This window comes from Episyrphus balteatus, chromosome 3 (genome assembly GCF_945859705.1).
Source record: "Episyrphus balteatus chromosome 3, idEpiBalt1.1, whole genome shotgun sequence".
Classification (NCBI taxonomy): domain Eukaryota; kingdom Metazoa; phylum Arthropoda; class Insecta; order Diptera; family Syrphidae; genus Episyrphus; species Episyrphus balteatus.
The window spans coordinates 122321027-122340102 of NC_079136.1; the positions used below are offsets into that span (position 1 = coordinate 122321027).

General features: G+C 28.0%; 1 protein-coding gene across 1 annotated transcript; it reads left to right on the forward strand.

The window, feature by feature from the left end:
* Nucleotides 1-1548: 1548 nt before the first annotated feature.
* Nucleotides 1549-13022, forward strand: LOC129916593 (putative beta-carotene-binding protein). Its single transcript, XM_055996621.1, has 5 exons — nt 1549-1782; nt 12061-12149; nt 12227-12518; nt 12592-12738; nt 12806-13022. The coding sequence occupies exons 1-5, from the start codon at nt 1668-1670 to the stop codon at nt 12964-12966; spliced, it is 804 nt and encodes a 267-aa protein (XP_055852596.1). The 5' UTR covers nt 1549-1667; the 3' UTR covers nt 12967-13022.
* The last annotated feature ends 6054 nt before the right edge of the window (nt 13023-19076 follow it).

Genomic DNA, 19076 nt, shown 5'->3' on the forward strand with positions numbered 1-19076 from the left:
GAAAGTAAATTTTCATTTCTCAATTTGAATTTTGAACATTACAACAAATATGTAAGGAACTGGATAAAATCGAAGATCCACAAAATTATTCCACAAGAGGACTTGCAACACTATTGCGTCCCTTACATACTTTGGCGGATTATTTGAGGAGGAATCAAAGAAAAATTAATCTCCGAAATTGTAGCTAGTTAAATGCAAATTTGTAGTGGTACAAAATATAATTTTGTAGATCCATATGGTAATTTTGTATTTCAATTTTGAATTTAAAAAATGCATTTCCGGTTTGCTCGGAAAAGAGAAAAAATTTGAAAAAATACTGTTTTTATTTTATTTATTTTTTTATTCTGTCAGCAATTGTAGTTTTTTTTTTTTTAGTGTAAACCCTAGACACATCCAAAACGCCTTTGAGCCGCGTCCTAAACGCAATCGAAAAGCGTCCAAAACGCGTTCAAAACCCATCCACGACGCATGCAAAACGCATCTGAAACGCGTCCGAAACGTGTCCAAAACGCGTCCGAAACGCTTGCAAAACGCGTCAGAAACGCGTCCGAAACGCGTCCAAAACGCGTCAGAAACGCTTCCGAAACGCGTCCAAAACGCGTCTGAAACGCGTCTGAAACGCGTGCAAAACGCGCCCGAATCACGTCCGAAACGCGTCCAAAACGCGTCCAAAACGCGTCCAAAACGCGCCCGAAACACTTCCGAAACATGCGTCTAAAATGCGTCCCAAACGCTTCCGAAACGCGTCCAAAATGCATCCAAAAACGCGTTCAAGACGCTTCCGAAACGCATCCGTGACGTCTAGGAGATGGACCCCCAACAAAATTGGATATAATATATTTTGAAAAAAAATTTGAAAATAATTCTGAAAACTTAGGTTACATAAATTTAGTACCTAACTGATACAAAATGGGTTCATAACGTATAACTTATCAAAAAATTGTATTTGTTCAATGATTAATTATTTCTTATTGACCTATTGAACACACACCTCTAACACTAAAATTCACAAACATTTTAATAATAACAAAATTACAATACAAATTATGTAATCCGAAACGAGTAAATTATGTATGTTCTTTTTTTTTTTTGATAAAAAAAAGGCACATTAATTTATTAATTGATTAAAATACATATCAAATACAAATCCATCGTATATCTTTTTTTATACAATACTATCTACAAGTAATGTTTTTTTTTTTTTTTTTTCTTGCAAAGTCACAAAACACATGATTTCTACTACTCTATTGCAAAAAAAAAAAAAAAAAAAACAGAAACACTAATATCCAACGAAAGTGGAGGGAGAGGTCTTCAAGTTTTTTGATTTGTTTTACTCGTTGCAATTCAACTTTTGATTCTGTTTTTTTTTTTTTTTTTTTTTAAGTTTTACTTTGTAATTAATTCGATGACGGTGAATGGGAGACGAAATATAAATACAAACAAAAAAAAAATATAAACGAACAGAAAAAAACTATGATAAAATCCAATATATACAAGGTCTTGAGTCGAAGTATCTTTTAGATACTCTCTGATCTTTGTGCAGTGTAAAATACGCTGCTTCTGTTGTGTGTTTTTTGTTTTGGTTTTAAAGTTTATTATTTTTTTGTGAAAGAGTTTTAAATAATCCTTAACTTCTATTTAAAGTTAGATTTAAAAAAAAAATAAATATGAAATTAATAATTTTACAAGTTGCACTTTTGTGTGCTGTAGCTTATGTTGCAAGTGTTCCATTAGATGCAGATAGTAGCGAAAAATCATCAGAAGGAGCGGAATTTGTTTTGCGTGAGTGTTTTTGAATAACAAAATAAATCCATCAAGAGTCTTAAAGTCGTTAAAGTTTTTTTTTTTTTTTAATTTAAATAAAACTTTCGAGTTAATAGTTCATCAGTTACACTTAATGCTTACAGGCTAGATTAGTTTTTTTTACCGGCTTATGAAGTAACATTTACAGAAGAAATTTAGATAATTTTTTGAATAGTACTGATCTGAGAAATGATATTAAATTATACTGAGAGAAGGATAAATAACTGCTTTTTTTTTGTTTTATTAACAAATAAACTTTTGATTTTGTAGGTAAAACACACTTTTAAAAATATGATTTTACTTTTAAAATTGCTACCATTTTATATGAAATTAAATTATCTATCGAAAGAAATGCGACACGGTATTAAAACTTCCAGGGCAAACATACTTTCTGGCTTTAATGTATTTCTTCAAAGTCATACTTTGTTATCAAAGATTTAAGTAACATTTTTGTTCATTAATTTCAAATAAAAGTTATTTATAGGAACATTTGTAAGATGTTCAAACTAAAAAAATTGAAAAAAATACTTTCCAGTGTGACCATTCTGTCAAAAATCATTACATCTGGTTTAAAATTACTTCATAAGAACAAAAACAAAACTCAGACGCAATTATTCATTCATGAGACTCTAAACAACATAAGGGTTAAGGCCAAACAAGCGATGAGTTGTTTAAGAAACTGGATGTAGGTTTAGTTTAATTTTAAGGCCTACAGAAAACCTCATTTTGTCAATCATAAAATAAGTTGTTATTCTTGATTCTTATTTTTGACCTTGTAACAAAGAGAAGTTGTTGTTAATATTTTGTTCTTGTTTTTGCCAATCTTCTTTTTATTCACGTATAAAAGAAATACCCAAGTAAATTGTTTATTTTCAGGTCATATAGCCCATCCAGACAACTTATAATTAATTATTATTATTTTCATTTTCAGTTAATATAAATAAATACATTGAAATTAATTTTTTTCTTACAAGTTAGTCATGTAAATACTGGATCTATTAAATTAATTTGTATTATTTCTTTAATCATCATACAGTTAATTTTCTATTGTAACAAATTTGTCCTTATATAAAAAAAGAATCATAAATAACATCTAAGTCAACTAACCTACATTACACAGTTGAATTAAAGGTTTTATGTAAAACAAAAACTAGACAATGTAAAAAATTATAAAAAAAAACAATTTTAATTATTATTTAGCAATGATTTATAGTGTTTTGTAATTGACTTTGATATCGTTGTTTATTGTAATTATTTTCTGTAATTTATTACAAAAAAAAAAAAAAAAACTGGTTAAACAAAATAGACCAAAATAGAACAGTTATTTTAATGACACAATTGATTTAATAGAATTTTTAGAAAATGTGTCATTTAATTTAATTAGGTTTGAAGAGATTGAAAACATTTCTTGATTTCGATATTAGACAGTTAAAGGTTAGTTTGTTTTCACCTTTGATCTTTCAGAAGGTACATTTATTTAATTCTTGATATTTGTCTGACGTTCATCAATGACTTAAGCAGTTTTAAGTGAATCATACATATTTGTTGATGATAGTTTGTACTTTCAGAAAAATTGATAATTTGAAGGAGTGCGTGACAACATTTTTAATTACAATTTATTGATGAAATAAAGTTTAAGCCTGCATTTTATTATGCATGCAATAAATTCACAGAGTACCTATAAATTAACCCTGTTTCAAAACTTTTTTGAATCCATAGAAATGATATCGGCTTTTGAACTAGATTCTCAAGATGTTTTCTTTGTAAATGAGAGTAGTGTTAGGCTTATTTTACTACTGATTTGTTACTTTTTGCCACTACATCCACCCTACGCTTACGCGATGCAGTGGCGTATTGAGGGGGGGCTCAGGGGGCTCAAGCCCCCCCCCCCCAAGCCTCCAAAATAATGTTACTATTTAGCTGATTTCATCATAATCTACATGATTAACTGAAACTTCTTCGTAAACCGTAGAGATTTAGAGGCAGCTCAAATGATCGAACCCCCTCCAAATTCTTAAATGGTTGTTTGTGTTTGTTTGAGTAAGTGCCTTAGTTGACGTTGAGGTTTGGGATTTTCAGGATTTTAGTCCAATTCAGAATTCTTCAAATAATTTGTTTGTTGTTTTGACGTCGAATAACATCACCGTTAAATTTTGCAAAGCTTCACGTCGTATTTTATTGTCTTGAGTATATTAATTTTTTTTCAAAAATAATATTTTTCTCAAAGATATTGCAAATACAAATTTTTTATGGGATCGGGTCAAAATTCTGGCTTCAAAATTCTGATTTTCAAAATTCTGCTTTTTTAAAGAAAATTCTGTTTTTCAAAATTCTGCTTTTTTTCTATTCTGCTTTTCCAAATTCTGCCAGCATTATACTTGAACAAAAAAATTCTGCCAATTCTGTTTTTTTTTTTTATAGCATATGTATGCGCTGACTAAAGAAAAATACACCTCATTAATGTAATTCAACATTGGCACTTTCCTAAATTTTTTTTGTTTAAGTGTCGCAAATAGTTTTTAAAATGCATAGACTGACTTTCTTTCAAATAAAATCTATAACTTATTGGAACCGATGTTGTTTGATACAAGATATTCCTTTTCTTATTCAAATTTTTGAATATTCATCTTTATTTGACAAAAATTAAAAAATTTTGAATTATTTTCTGAAATGTTTAGTATTCAAAACCTTTTCTTAAAATTTTCAAATTTATTCATTTATAAAACAAAAATTAATATACATTCAAAGAATGCAAATTATGTAGATAAGTAATCAAATAAACAGATAATTTTTCAAGAAGATGATTTTACAGAATTTTGCAAAAAATTAAAAAAGGGTTTGGAAAATGTTCAAAAGCGCGCGCTTTTTAACATTTTCCAAACCCTTTTTTAATTTTTTGCAGAATTTTGAAAAACAGAATTATGAAAAGCAGAATTTTGAAAAACAGAATTTTGAAAAAACAGAATTTTGAAAAGCAGAATTTTGAAAGCAGAATTTTGTAAAGCAGAATTTTGAAAGCAGAATTTTGACAAAAGAATTTTGAATTAGGTGTTCTACATTTTTTCGTTCCTTTCGATTTTCTGATCGAATTCAATTCGCTTTGTTTCTGCTCGTGAACTTGGTATCTTTTTCAATGAATCTCCAATTTTTGGACAAAATATTATCAAAACTTATATTTTTAATGTTTTGTAATGTTTAATTGTTTTTAATTTAATACAAAATACATAAAACACATGAGGCATGAAATATCATGCCTCTGTGTTTGCAACCTCATTCGCTTTATCTTTGAAAATTTTTCTTTGAAAATTTGCAATAATATCGCCCATGTTCTGCATTTCACTTACATATTTCATATGTCTCGCAAAATGTGACTTCTTATTTTTTCTTTTAAATTCTGCTTTTTTCCAATAAAGTTGCCAATTAAATTGCATCCATGTTCAAAGTAGCAGTAATTTAACTTTAGAAACAAAATAAAAATGGATGATCCTTCAGTTTTGACAGTTCGAAGCATTTTCGAAGTTTTCGAAATCGATCGAAGATCAATTTCACGTGAAATTGAAAAGTGATGCCAGTTCACTTTCGGTCGAATTGCGGAAATATGGGCATTTATACCGAAAAAAGTGATGAGTATAGCTCAAAAACTAGACGTGATAGAAATAAATCTGTAAACAGTTTTGAATTCAGCACATGAAAAAGTTCGAACGAAAAAGTGTTTTTTTTTTTTTAAAGATAATTAAACACCTTGCTGTTTGTGTAAAATGTTTGGGATACAAGAACTTCGAAAAATAGCTACTTTGAATGTGAAAGGAGACAGTAGTACAAAGTTGTCGGGAGCAGTAAAATGCTACTATACGACTTTCATAACCGCAGCACTGCGCTTTTCTCTCGATCAAAGATGAATAAAAAAAGAAACAAATTTGTAGTACATTTACCTTATCAAAAATTTTTGAAAAATTTTTCAGCCCCCCCCAAATTTTTTTCTGGATACGCCACTGACGCGATGGTTGATTTCGTTATCAAAAGATGTTAAACTGTTGATCATAGATCCATCAAATTTCCAAAACAAGAACAGTCTGGGTCAGAAAACGGTTTAAATTGATCGTAGAAGCCATACAAATAAGTTAAATACAAATTTTGGTTGTTGTTAAGTTATTTATTATTATTATCATTATTAGGTATTATTATACTGACTCAAAAAATGAACTTTAAAACGTGGCAACCCTATGCTAGAAAATACATGTGCAAACTGTTTTTAAAGACACTCTACCTATAGAAAAATAAAAATCTCAACTGGTAGGTATGCGATTAGGGTAGGTCTACTTTGTGGCGGGATCTACTACTATAAGCATTTACATACTTATAGCTAATAAAATAAAAAACCTAGAGACTCCTGAGTTTTGTGGAAACAAAAAACAACTCTCAAAGTACCTACACAGAGAAAAATATGACCCGCTAAAAACTAACAGATTGCCATATTGTTTTACCGTCCATACATTTCATAAGGAAATCTTATTAAAATCAACGATTAATAACGTTTTTTTAAAGAGATTTCTTATTATTTTTATAGAGAAAATCTTATTAAAATTTGACTGAAAAGTTGATTTTTTTTGCAACTTAGCAGTATAACAAAAATCGCGATCAATATTTTCATGGCAGGTTGGTTCAGGTGGTAAGGTGGGCGACTAATGATTTGAAGTCTGCAGTTCGATTCCCAGCCTGGTCATTGTTTTTTTTATTTTTTTGCAGATTTTAAAACAATAAGGAAAACCCGATTGTTTTAATAAGGTTTCCTTCTTGGATGAAAACCATAGAGAAATCTTATTGTTTTTGTTCTATTTTATGTGGTCTATTTTTCTCTGTGTACTTTAACACTTTTGGGATGCAATTCACATGTGTTCCGTGCGTCCCAAAAGTGTTAAACGAAATAAAGGTATCTACCAATTTTCTACAATTTATAATTTGTTTCCACTCAATTTACAACGCTTTATTTTATTTTACGATTGTAAAATATGAACACAATTTTCCTTGATTTTGAAAAAAAATGTCAATTTTTTTAATCAAACGTACCTACATAATTTTAAAAAAGTGGAACCAAAATATCAAAAAGTGGGATTTCTTGACAATTTTTAAAAAGTGTAGGGAAGGTGGATTGGGTGAAAAAAAGAGGAAAAACGCTTTTTTAGAGGCGCAAAGGTAGCCCTGGTTATAGATGTCAAAAATTTTGCTACATGTATCAAATTTTCCATCAATTGCCAATTTCTTCCCAATAGATTGCAATAAGAAAAAAGTTTATTTTCAATTGTCAGTGAACAATTTCGTCGAAAGACAAACCTAATTAAAGAAATTACATTACATTTTCTTTGGAATAATAATCCTCATGTTAAAAGACCAAGACTAGCAACGACGAAATAAACTAATAAAGAAATGAAACGTCAAAACAAAAATAGCGCCTATTCACAATTGTATTTTGATCAATGTTCACAATTGTGAAAAATTCCTCAATTGACAACCGTAATACCAAAATGTCTATCAATTGATAAGTTTATCGTTTATCTATCAATTGATATTTCACAACCGTAATAGGGGCCTCAATAAGTACATTATCATGTCTATGTTCAATACTTTTATAAATAATTTTTACTTGCTCTATAGGGCAAGTATTGGTTTCGTGTCGAAAAAAAAAAATTGAGGTTTTAATCAAAACCAACATTACGATGATGGAGAATTCCGAAAAAGTGGGTCCCGCAATTCCGTCCGTGCGTCTTTGCGTCTGTGCGTCCATCTGTACACATTTCCACAGCCTAAACGGGTGAATGGATTTTCTTCAAATTTGGTACAGATGATTTTTATGGAATTCTGAAAGTGGGTTTTTTTTTGTTTTTTTTATATCTCGTTTAGAACGTATACCTCCCATACGAAAAAATACGATATTACGAATTTCTCGAAAACGGCTCTAACAATTTTGATTAAACTTTGTATACGTAATATTCAAAGCAGTGGCAATAAAACTGCATTTTTATTTTTCTCAAAAAAGTCATATAACAAAAAAAATTTTTTTTCATTTAACAAAATTTTGCCCTAAATGTCGACTCTTCCCCAATATCAATTTTTTTAAAATTTAGATCCAGCTTTTTAAATCTACAAGGAGACTAACATAAAAGTGCTTTGAACTGCAAGAGCAAGTACGTGCGACCCCAGCCGTGCATTTTATTTTTTTTTCGACTTAATCCCTCCCAAGAAGCGCCTGACTACAATAGGAGTTAGTACCTTTGTACTACCCCACATGTAGATAATGAATTTTATCGGAAAACACAATAAATCAGTCATATTTAAGAAGATTCAACAACGAGAAAAACAAAAATTTGCATCAAAAAGTTGTCTGCATCAAACTTTGAACCCAAAAAAACAATTACTTGCATTTCAAATTAATTTATTTTATTCTTTTATTAACCTTTTATCGAAACCTTGTGCTTATTTTTGTGCAAATCTTTTGCACATTATAAATAAATTTGCTATTCCACATCACATTATTTATTACATCATAAACAAGTAATTTTGTACAACATAAAAAAAAACTATAAATTGGCACAATACAATTTAAATTCATTATCATATTAACATTTAATTGACTTTGATGGTAAAAAAAAAAACTTTGCAAAATACATATGTAAATGCATTTAAGTTTTCTGGTTTTCTGATGTTTTATTAATTTAATCAAAATTTTCAAAATATTCAAAGAAACATTATTAGGTACTATTTTTAAATCGCTATAGGTCGAAATTTAAAAAAATCGTTATTTTTGCACAATTTGAAAAAAAATTGTCAAAAAATTTAAATTATTTGCAAATTGCAGTCATTGTGTTCGAAAATAAAAACAAAGCAGCGAAGTGCAAGAATTTATTAATTCTATAAAAAGATATGAGCTGAATAAAACATCTTTTTTTTTTGTGAAACGTGATTTTTATATTCAAGTTATTGGATGGTAGTAAATATTTTGGCACCACCTCATCATAATATTAAAATTCCAAAAATGTTCCAACAAGTAGTTGGTGTGTTTATTTTTGTTTATATTCAAAATTGATTTGCACAAACAAAACTGAGAACTATACTGACATTGTTGCTGTTAGAATAAATTATCATACAGATTACCACCTGAGCTGTTGATGTTGACGTTAGTTGATAATGTAAACTTATATTGTTTTTTTTTCTTTTTCAATCATCTCAATGGCTTGCCGCCAACTTGATATTATTGTTATTTGTTTAAATTTTTAAATTAAAAAATGTTTGCCTTTGTGATTATAAACAAGTACCATTGACAATACGACTTTTTTTTCTTAGCAATTATTTAAAAATTACATACTTGTAGTGAATGATGATTGTTAACGAAATAAATTTAATAACTTGTCATTCTTGGTTAATAATTTACTAATAAATTTATTCATAAAAATCGATTGTCATCATTTAAATGTTAATTCGTCACGAAGTTTAACTAAAAAAAAAATTACATCTCTTTTTTCTGCATGATTTGTTTTAAGTTTTGCTCATTATTTTTACCTAATAATTCAACTACTAACTAAGATACCATAAACAATTATGTTGGTAATAAATTATTAGCCTTGTTAGAATAAAAAATGATAGATGAAAGTTAAATTTTGCCTTCAGATTGGTCACTGACTTGTAAGATAGATATTTTAAATCTGTGTAACGACATTAATCCATTAATAACAATTAATTCTTCTGAATATACATAATTACCATCAATTTGAATTTAATTGCGTTACTTTGGATTTTGTTTATTAAAAAAATAATTTTATTAATCAATAGAAATTTTATCTATCGTTTGTCTACTTGAAAACATTTACATACGTAAATTATTTGCTGAAAAAAACTCATTGTCAATTATGAGGAAAAACTTATTACTATCATAACATTAAACAACGTTTTCAAAAAGATATAAGTCATTTTTTTAGGACCAGGGGTTAAGTCTTCATAACCTTAGGCAAACGAACCACAAAGTTTTTTGACGTGATAACATCTTATAAATGGCAGCCACCACAAACAAGTGACGCCATTTTCTAACGTTACACTCTCGCACTTTCGCAGTGCGGCAAAAATTTCAATTAAAAATTAAAAATAAACTATTAGAGATAAAAATATAGCTTATTTGAAAGATAATAACCTAAAGCTTAATCCAAATTAAGGATTTTTAAAAATTCCGTCATTTTATAGGGTAAACAGGGGTAAAACGGAAAGATGAAATTTGGGCTAAAATCTAAACGCAAAGTCGTAGAGAATTGATTTGTTTTGCTATAGATAGATGAGATTAATTTAAGAATAACTGCATTTAAGAAAAAATTCTAAAAAAAATTTGAAACTAAGGTATAACGTTTTGTTTGAACGTTGTACACGTGTTGGGGCTATGACAAAATGATGATTTTGGGTAAAGGAAATTTTTTTTGACAGTTCTAAAGATGCCAGCTGAAAGATGAGGGAAAAGAATTAGGCATCTGATACGGATTTTTTTCCAACACTCTGCGTTTCGAAATATGAATTTTTGAAAAACACCTTGTTTTTTGGGTAATTTTTGATTTCTAGCTTTTTTTTGGAGCGTTTAAAACAGGACATGTAGGTTTTGGCCTTATGCATACATGTGCAAAAACTTGGAATCGTTAAGTGAGTTTTGACTGAATAACGGAAGAATCAAGTTTAAAAAAAAAACACGTTTTTTGACCGTTTTTAACCGATTTTCATCGTTTTTTATTTTTATCTTTTTTTCTTGAATAGATACAGGAATAAAGTATATGGAGAAATGATAATCCATGACTACGAGTATATGTAAGCTTTCACATGGTATATATTTTTTATAGGTTGTCAAAAAAAAAAAATTGATTTCATAGCCTGAGATCATAAAAATTATTGTTTTTTTTTGCTTTTTTTAATGAAATTTAATCGAGTTCAAGAAATTCTATCTCTTTTTGTAGATGTCTCATAGACCTGATCGATATATTTATTTTGAGCAGAGACAATAAGCTTTCAGATGGTATACAATTTTAACTAGGTTGTTAGGGAAAAAAATGGAATTAATGACGTGAGAAGATAAAAATTCATGTTTTCTTTGATGAAAATGATTGTTTTCAATAAATTATTATTTTTATACTTTTTGCGCATTGTAAAAATTTTTAAATGGTTTTATTCTTAAGAAGAAATACTTGGCTTTTAAATTGCATAGTTTTTTTTGTAAGCTTTTAGAATAAAACAATTAATATAATGAGAAAATAAAAAAGTTATTTTTTTTTTTTTAGCTTTTTCTTGTAAATTATGATTGTTTGAAAAAAGTAAACGCTTCAGTTGACTCAAAATGGCTTTACAGACAACCTCTTTTTTTTTAATAGCATTTAAAAATATAAATTGCTTTTAATTTTGTTTTTAAATTTGATGCGATATTGTGAAAAAATTAGATGGCCAAAATTTTTGTCTATAATTACGAAAAATGGTAAAAAACAATTACACAATGACTTAAATAATGACAAGAAATTACAATTTGTTACAAGAAATTTAAATTAAATGTGGTTTAATGATTCACATTATGCCGAAGCAGTTAAAAATATTATTTTTAATATTTTTAGGTCAAAATTAATAGGAATATTACAGAAAAATTGCATTACCTATTGAAAAAAAAAAAAATATTTTTATATTAAACAAAATGATACAATTAGTTCGAGGATAGAAATTTTGGAAATTTTTTAAAAAAATTTTATTAAAAAATTTAAACGAAATTTTTATTCAAAAAAGCTATATAGTTGTTTAGTTAAGCTTGCTTAAATATTTAACTTGCTTAACTTGCCTTTAGACAACGTTTGCTTAGTTCTATCCATCCAAAATTTTCACTGGCTGGAAATTTGAAGTCTATCGGAAACACGGCTAAAATCAATTTTTTTTAAATGTTTCTAAGAAACCGTTAAATACGGAGAATTGTGTTTAAGTTAAATGATCACTAAGCAACATTGCTTAAGCTTGAACCAAACCTAAAGAATTTTTTATGTGCTGAGTACCTACGAATCCGTAGTCAAAATTTCACTGGCACGTCAGGATTTTTAAATAATTGAATACTAATAGGTTAAAAATGAGTTTTTTTGGGTACGTTTGACGTCGAATTACATCACTGTTAAATGTTTTTGTTTAGAAAACTGTTCATCCTTAAAAATTAGTCGTTTATTTCTAAATCTTATTGAAAAACCCCTTTTATTTTTTTTACAGCATCGGGAATTCCAACTTGCAGTGCAGATGAAGAAAAGTTAAATGAGTGTCTCAAGGATGTTTTCCAACAAATGCTTCCTAAATTACACGTAAATTATACAAATTAAAAAACTTTGAAATATACCCAATTAATGGTTATTTTTTTGTTGTCTTTTTCATTCATTAGCATGGAAATAAAGAACTAAAAATTCCACCAATTGATCCATTTGCATTACAAAATACTAAATACGATTATTCCAATGGAATTCTCTCCGGACGTGTTGGCTTAAAAGATACCAAAGTTTATGGATTAAGTCGTTCAGAAGTTAAAGATGTTAATTTCAAACTTACCGAAGATGGAACTCATATGGAAATTAATATATTTACACCAAGAATTTATGTTGAAGGAAATTACAAGGCTGACATGAAAATTAATGATGTTCGAATGAATCCAAAGGGATACTTTAATGTTACAATGTGTAAGTTTGAATAACTCTTGAACAATTCTAAAAAACTTGTTCTCAAAAATATTTTTTTTTTTTAATTTTTTAGCTGGTTTAAATATCTCTGAAACAATGGATGGTAAATTTGAAGTTAAAAATGGCCAGCGTTTCTTGCGAATGACTAATTTCGACATGGATGTCGATATTGAAGATATGAAAATCTATGCTAATGGATTATTCCCAGATCCAACATTGAGTAAGTTGTTTTTTTTTTTTTAACTCTTAAAAAAAGTTCTAAAAATCTAACAAAATTAATTTTACAGATGCTATTGTTTTGGATTTCATCAATCAGTACTGGCGTGAAATCTACAAAGTTATTATTCCCGAAACCCGATCCTATTGGGAACCACTTGCTTTAAGTGCAATGAATGAATTCATGTTGAATGTTCCATTCGATAAGCTTATTACCAAAACCAAAAATTAGATTTTAATTTATTTTGTATTCTTAGGTGTTTTGTTTTTATAAAATTAAAAAATTTAATGAAAAAAACTAAAAAAAAAAAAAAAAACTGGAATTCATGTTGTCTTTCGTAATATTACAAACACGTTAAGGTTAAACCAAGTGATGATTATATTACACAAAATATTAATGCCACTCTGTGATCTCAAGTGCATAGGTGAGTAAACCAAATTTAGGTGAACGACTGTGAAATAGAAAAGAAAAAGAAAAAAAAAAAAAAAAAACACGCATACGCCATAGTGAACAAAAAAAAGTAGTAGTACTTTAAAGCAATTATAATTATTTGTTTATTCTGTGATAGACTTTAAAACGTGGTGTGTAGGTGGATAGAAAAATGTGCTTTGAGATTGCATGACTTGACTGTGTAATCAATACTTTTAGGTTAGTATTATGTTCAATGACAATATTGTGTATACATCACGCTTGATAATTAAATATGAATGATGATAGTGCAAATGGTTGATTTATGAAAAATCTTGGAATGTTACTACTACTTTTGATTTTTAAACGGATTAAACTGGAAGAAGAACTGTTTGTCGTGACCTAGTATTTATTTAATGATTTGATTAATTAGATTTTTTTTTTTTTATAATAGACGCGCATTCAAGGGGTTTTAGCTACCCTTATAATGTAATAACATAGTGCGAGCAGGAGGAAAATTTAGAGAGGATTTGTATCACTGTTGTTACAAATTTGCTTTAAGGAAATTCAATTTTTAATCTTAACGCGAATAAATCGTGTTCATTTAGAAGTCTTTTCGTATCTATTTTGTGAGAGTCGATTTTATTACTTCTTTTAGTAAAACAGTTGCACTTAAGTGTAATAGCAATTTACTAAGTAGTAAATGATAGCATTTTTGGAAAGGTATTTTAATTATACAATATCTGTAACATTAACAGTTCTTGTGGTAACTAGTAAAGGTATTTGAAATTTAATGTGCAATAATAGCTGTGTTTCCGTGAAACTTCAAAATGTGCAATCAATACAGAATCCAACAACAAATAATTACATCACACTGTTTCTTCCAGAGATATGCATTGGGACAAAGGCTTTGGAAAAATTTGAAACTATTAAACATTTATTTTAAAAGAGTCTTTATATTTAAATTTAACTTTTTTGTGAAAAGCTATATACTTTACATTCAATAAAAATGTTATGAATTTATCATATGTTTTGAAAATATAAGTTTTCGAAAACTTCTTGCGGCTAGAAAGAAACAAGTTGGTAGTTCTAAGTTTTTTTTGTTTGGTGGAATTTACCTTTTTTTTGGTTAAATTCAGACCTTAAAAAATTTTCGAGTTTTTTTAACAAAATTGACTGACTCACTGAAAAGGTTTTAAAAAAAAAATATTGATAAATCGGTAAGATCGTTTGTTTTTTCGTTTTTACAAAATAACAGAAAAAAAATCAGAGGGATTTCCATTCCTAGAATTTTGTGAAAAGAAAAACAAGTGTGTACATATTTTTGTGCAACAGATAATTTTTTTGTGAAAAGTGCTAGTAAATTGTAAGCTAGTAAAGAAGGTTACAAATGTCGTTGTGTTGCTTGTAAGTTCGTTTCGAAGAACAACTTTCTTTTGAATTTCTGTGTGAATAAATTTAATTTCATATTGCATTATTTAGAACTTAATTATCGATCTCACGCTCCTCATAGAAAAGCTGGCATGTGAATTCTGGCAACCAATCCAGAAGAAAGTCAATAATATTTTACAAAATTCATTTAAGTTTTTAATATGCTTTTAGCAATCGGCCTCCGAATGAAACAAAATTATACCACAACATTACTCTCACTTATACTATCAAATCAGATGAAAGTTTGGGAAAACATCGCAAAAAATATTTACAAAAATTTTAGTTTGATTTCATTATCATTATCCCTTGAAGTTTAAGACATACTAAAATATACAATTTGGCGTATTTCAAAATCCTACTAGAGCTTTTCCCCATACCTCTCTTAATTTGAGAATCAGTTTATTTACTTATAGTCTTATGTTAAAGACTCGAATTGACTAAAAGTAGTAAAAATAATTGTCGTCAAAAAATAAAATGAAAGAAAAATCAATTCTGGGATGATGAAAAACCTATATGTTGTTATCGGAAGGTTAATATGAACCAAAATTTAATTTTAATAATAGCAAGTTTGGTGCAGCTTAAATTTACCGTTATATTTTCTACAATTTGTTCTAATCTCATGGTGGTAGTTTATTTTTAAATATTATAATTTATTTTCATTAGCATAATTTCAGTTTTTGTGAAATTATGGAATCATTTTTGGCCCCAGTCATGAGATTGAAAAATGATAAGTTAGAAAAATGATTCATGAGTTGTTACATATAAATCATTGAAACGAATTATACCAAAAACACTAAAAAAAATTAGTTTTTGGACTCTTATGGTTGCAATTGAAAATGAAAGTCGGTATGATTTTAAACAATTTTTAACGTTTTTTTTTTTATTCAGCATAGCATACATTTAGGATTTTTTTAAATCACTTCGGTTAAGTTTTCTGTGAGCGCAAAAGTCTCCTATAAACATGCTATAAAAATTATCCTCAGTATTTTCTATGGAGTTTAAATTTGAATTCATACTGATTTTGTGTGTACGTGTGTACTTTTAATCTTTTTTTTATTTAGCTTAAAAACAAATGTCTGTTAGGATTGCCATCTTTTACGATAAGGCCCTGTTTATATTTTGGTTTACTTATTTCTTAGTAATGGCTTCATTATGTGTTTTTTGTTTGTTTAATTCATTCGAATAATGTAACTTTTTTTTCGAAGATGTGATGCGTATATATAATAAGTCTAGTGTAGAAAATTTCTAGAATAATCCAGTCAAGGGGAAATATTCTAATGAAAAACATGTAATATTGAGAGGAGTATCTGGTACCAAACAAACAAAAGTCCTAAAAATAAAAAGCTACCAAAGAGGAAAAAACTAGTCCTATATCGAACAAACTACAAAAAACAAACACACAAGACAAGAAAACGAGAGATACTATTGCTAGTATACATCCAAACGATCTAGCCACGATATGACTTACCAATACTCACTTTTTCTCTATGGCAATTCTATGAAAAAGCTTATTGTGGTTCAAATACTGTTGTTAGGATTTCGGATCTTTGATTTTATGTTTTTCCCACCATAATATTATTAATTTTTTTAAACTTACAGCGTAGCAAAAAAGAACGTTATCAAACCGGTTTTCATGTATGCGAGAAGGATAAAAAACCTCCTTTTTGCATATTTTTTTTAAACTACAGGTCCTAATTCCCTTGTTTTTTCTCTTTTTTTCATGGTCTTTCAGTTTTTATTTATTTGTTTCTGAAGCCAATACATAATAAAGGCTTGTAAATAATTTTAAATGGCCAGCTACGTTATATAAACACAATTTAAAAGCCTCCAACATGAAATAGTTTTATAATACTCATTCGCAATGAAAAGCCAAGTATTTCAAAGTTATTTTGTTTTTTAAATCAAATATTGCACATTGACATATTGCGAGGTTGACAAAAAAAAAAAAATCACTATAATTTTGATTCGCTCCATTTTATATCCTCGAACTTGCATTAATTTTACACCCGATTTGCCATATATGTGCCAATAAAATGATTTTGATTCTAAAAGTAGTTTAGAATCAACTTTCAATTATGTACTTTATTTCCTTGATTGATGTGATTTACAAATAATTTTGTTTATTTTATTCTGCAATTTACTATATTATGTTCTCAATAAGAACAGGAATTGCAATCAAATTGTTTTTAAACAATTTCAGGGTTATCACTATTTTATTTAGTTAATTAAGCAATTAAAAATATAATTGTTATGTCACTTTAACACCATTTGATAACTTTGTTCTAAAATGAGTTTTGAAAGAATTTTTCTCATTTAATTGAAAAAAAATTCAAAGTTACTTATGGCGTTTTCGATTGGCAGTCCGGAAGCGTCCGGAATCATTCTGAAAAAATTTTATTCATACAAAACTGTCAGTTTTGTGCGAATAAAACGCTTTCAGAATGATTCCGGACTGCCAATCGAAATTACTATTAATTTTTGATACCATTTTTTAAAAAATTTTTATTGTGAGTAGGTTGAGTTGGAAGAGATATTTCATCTGGAAACTAGTAAACATTTTGTCAAATTTAATAACATTCATTTTAATCAGTTCAATGACTTCATAGTCTTTAATAGCAGACAAACTAACTACTCTATTTCAATGATGAACATTATATTTAATAATGGTTACAAACATGCCCTAACTCAATGTCAATTTCACTGTGCTGCTATGTACCAAGTGATGTGAAAAGAAACAGTCATGGCCAACATATTGCCAAATGACTACAATCAACAATTTTTGTTAGCAAAAAAAATTTTTATGATAACTTTGACATTGCTTGAATCTAAAATAATTCAATTTTACATCAACCATGGTATTTCACTATATTTTAATTGTGTTCAGTGTCAGTGAGAAATACAATGTACATGCCTCACATTTCCTTAACCACCCCAATAATTATTAAAAATATACCCGAACCGAAAAAACAAGTTTGCTTCTCAACTCTTTTGTTTTTAACTATAAACTAAGACTAATGAAGAGAAGCAATTTTTTGTTGCTGTTTTTTTTTTTCCTGGAAGTTAAGTTGAGTCAGTGGGCTTCCTATATTCGTATACAATATTGCACCATTAAAAGTGTGTGTGTTTTTATTTTTTGGATTGCACAAGAGTTTACTTACCGTAACTGATGATAATGTTATAACGGAAATAAGTGCACTCAAAAGAAGACAGCGATTTGTGTGCTGCAATTTAAGTTTGCATTGTTGTTAAGAAATTGTTTCTTTTTATCTATTTTTTTTTTTTTTTGTTAAGAAAAAGAAAATCATTAATAAATCCTTTGTAGCGGAAAAAAAAAATTAAATAAAATGTCAGATTATGTTTGGCATACAAAGTGAAGAAATAATATGCTTTTAATTATTACTTTGGAGACAAAATATATGAGATAGACATGTATTAAGGAAGTTTCTATGATTTGAAAGATTGAAAAAGGCTAGGCAACCACGATTGGTCATAAATGACACTTGTGGCGTGAGAAAATTTTAAGGCTAGAATGGATTTTGTTGGGGACAGTATTGTTAAGAGAACTTCCATTAGTTGTGGGACTCGAATTTCAATCTTGCAGAACTTGTCTTAATGAGGCTTTGCTTGTGATTGTCAACCTGAGTGAATGCATCGATATTAGGGCGTTCGTTATTTTTGAATCAAGTTCCTAAGTGGAAAAACTGTTTCTAAATAATAAAAAAAAAAAATTCCCTAATTTTTTTCAGATTTTTATTTTGACACTAGATGGCGCCCCAAGAGGGTTAAAGTTTTTTCTCATTTGAAATAGGTATGTGTTGACTTATGAGGCCATTTTTTTTATAAGATATAGACTTAAAACAAATATTTTTGATGAGGTTCTTGTCTACATTAAACAACGTTTTCAAAAAGGTATAAACCATTTTTCTAGGACCAGTCGTTCAGTCAGGGCATGTATGTTCTTTTTGGGTTGTATTTTATTTTTCATACTATTTCAAATGCTTTAATAAACCTAAAAAAACATGCATGCCAAGTTTTTGATAAAAATATTCTTAAAACTCAGAATTTTGAAAAAAAAAAATGTTATTCAAAAAATTTTAAATGACTTTTTTTTCAATAAAATATAAATTTATTTAAAAAAATGTTTTGCCCATAAATAATATCAGTTGAATTCCGCAGAGGAAAAGTAATTTATATTACAGTTTTGAAACAAAAATTAAAAATTACTTCGATTTCATTCGATTTAATTTTTTGATAAAAACTGAATATTTTGAATCGAAATTATTGATTTTCTCTAAGACTTTGACAAATGAGACTTTCAAACTTTCGCTATTTCACGTTCAATAATAAGGGCTGTTGAATAAAGAAAAAATAACTATATTTCAATGTTGAACTTAAAAAAATAAGTTAAGTTTTTTTTTCGAAAACTTCTATTACAACAAGTTCTTTAAAAATGAAATACTTTTTAATTTTTCCCATAAACTGTAGTACATATTGACATTTCC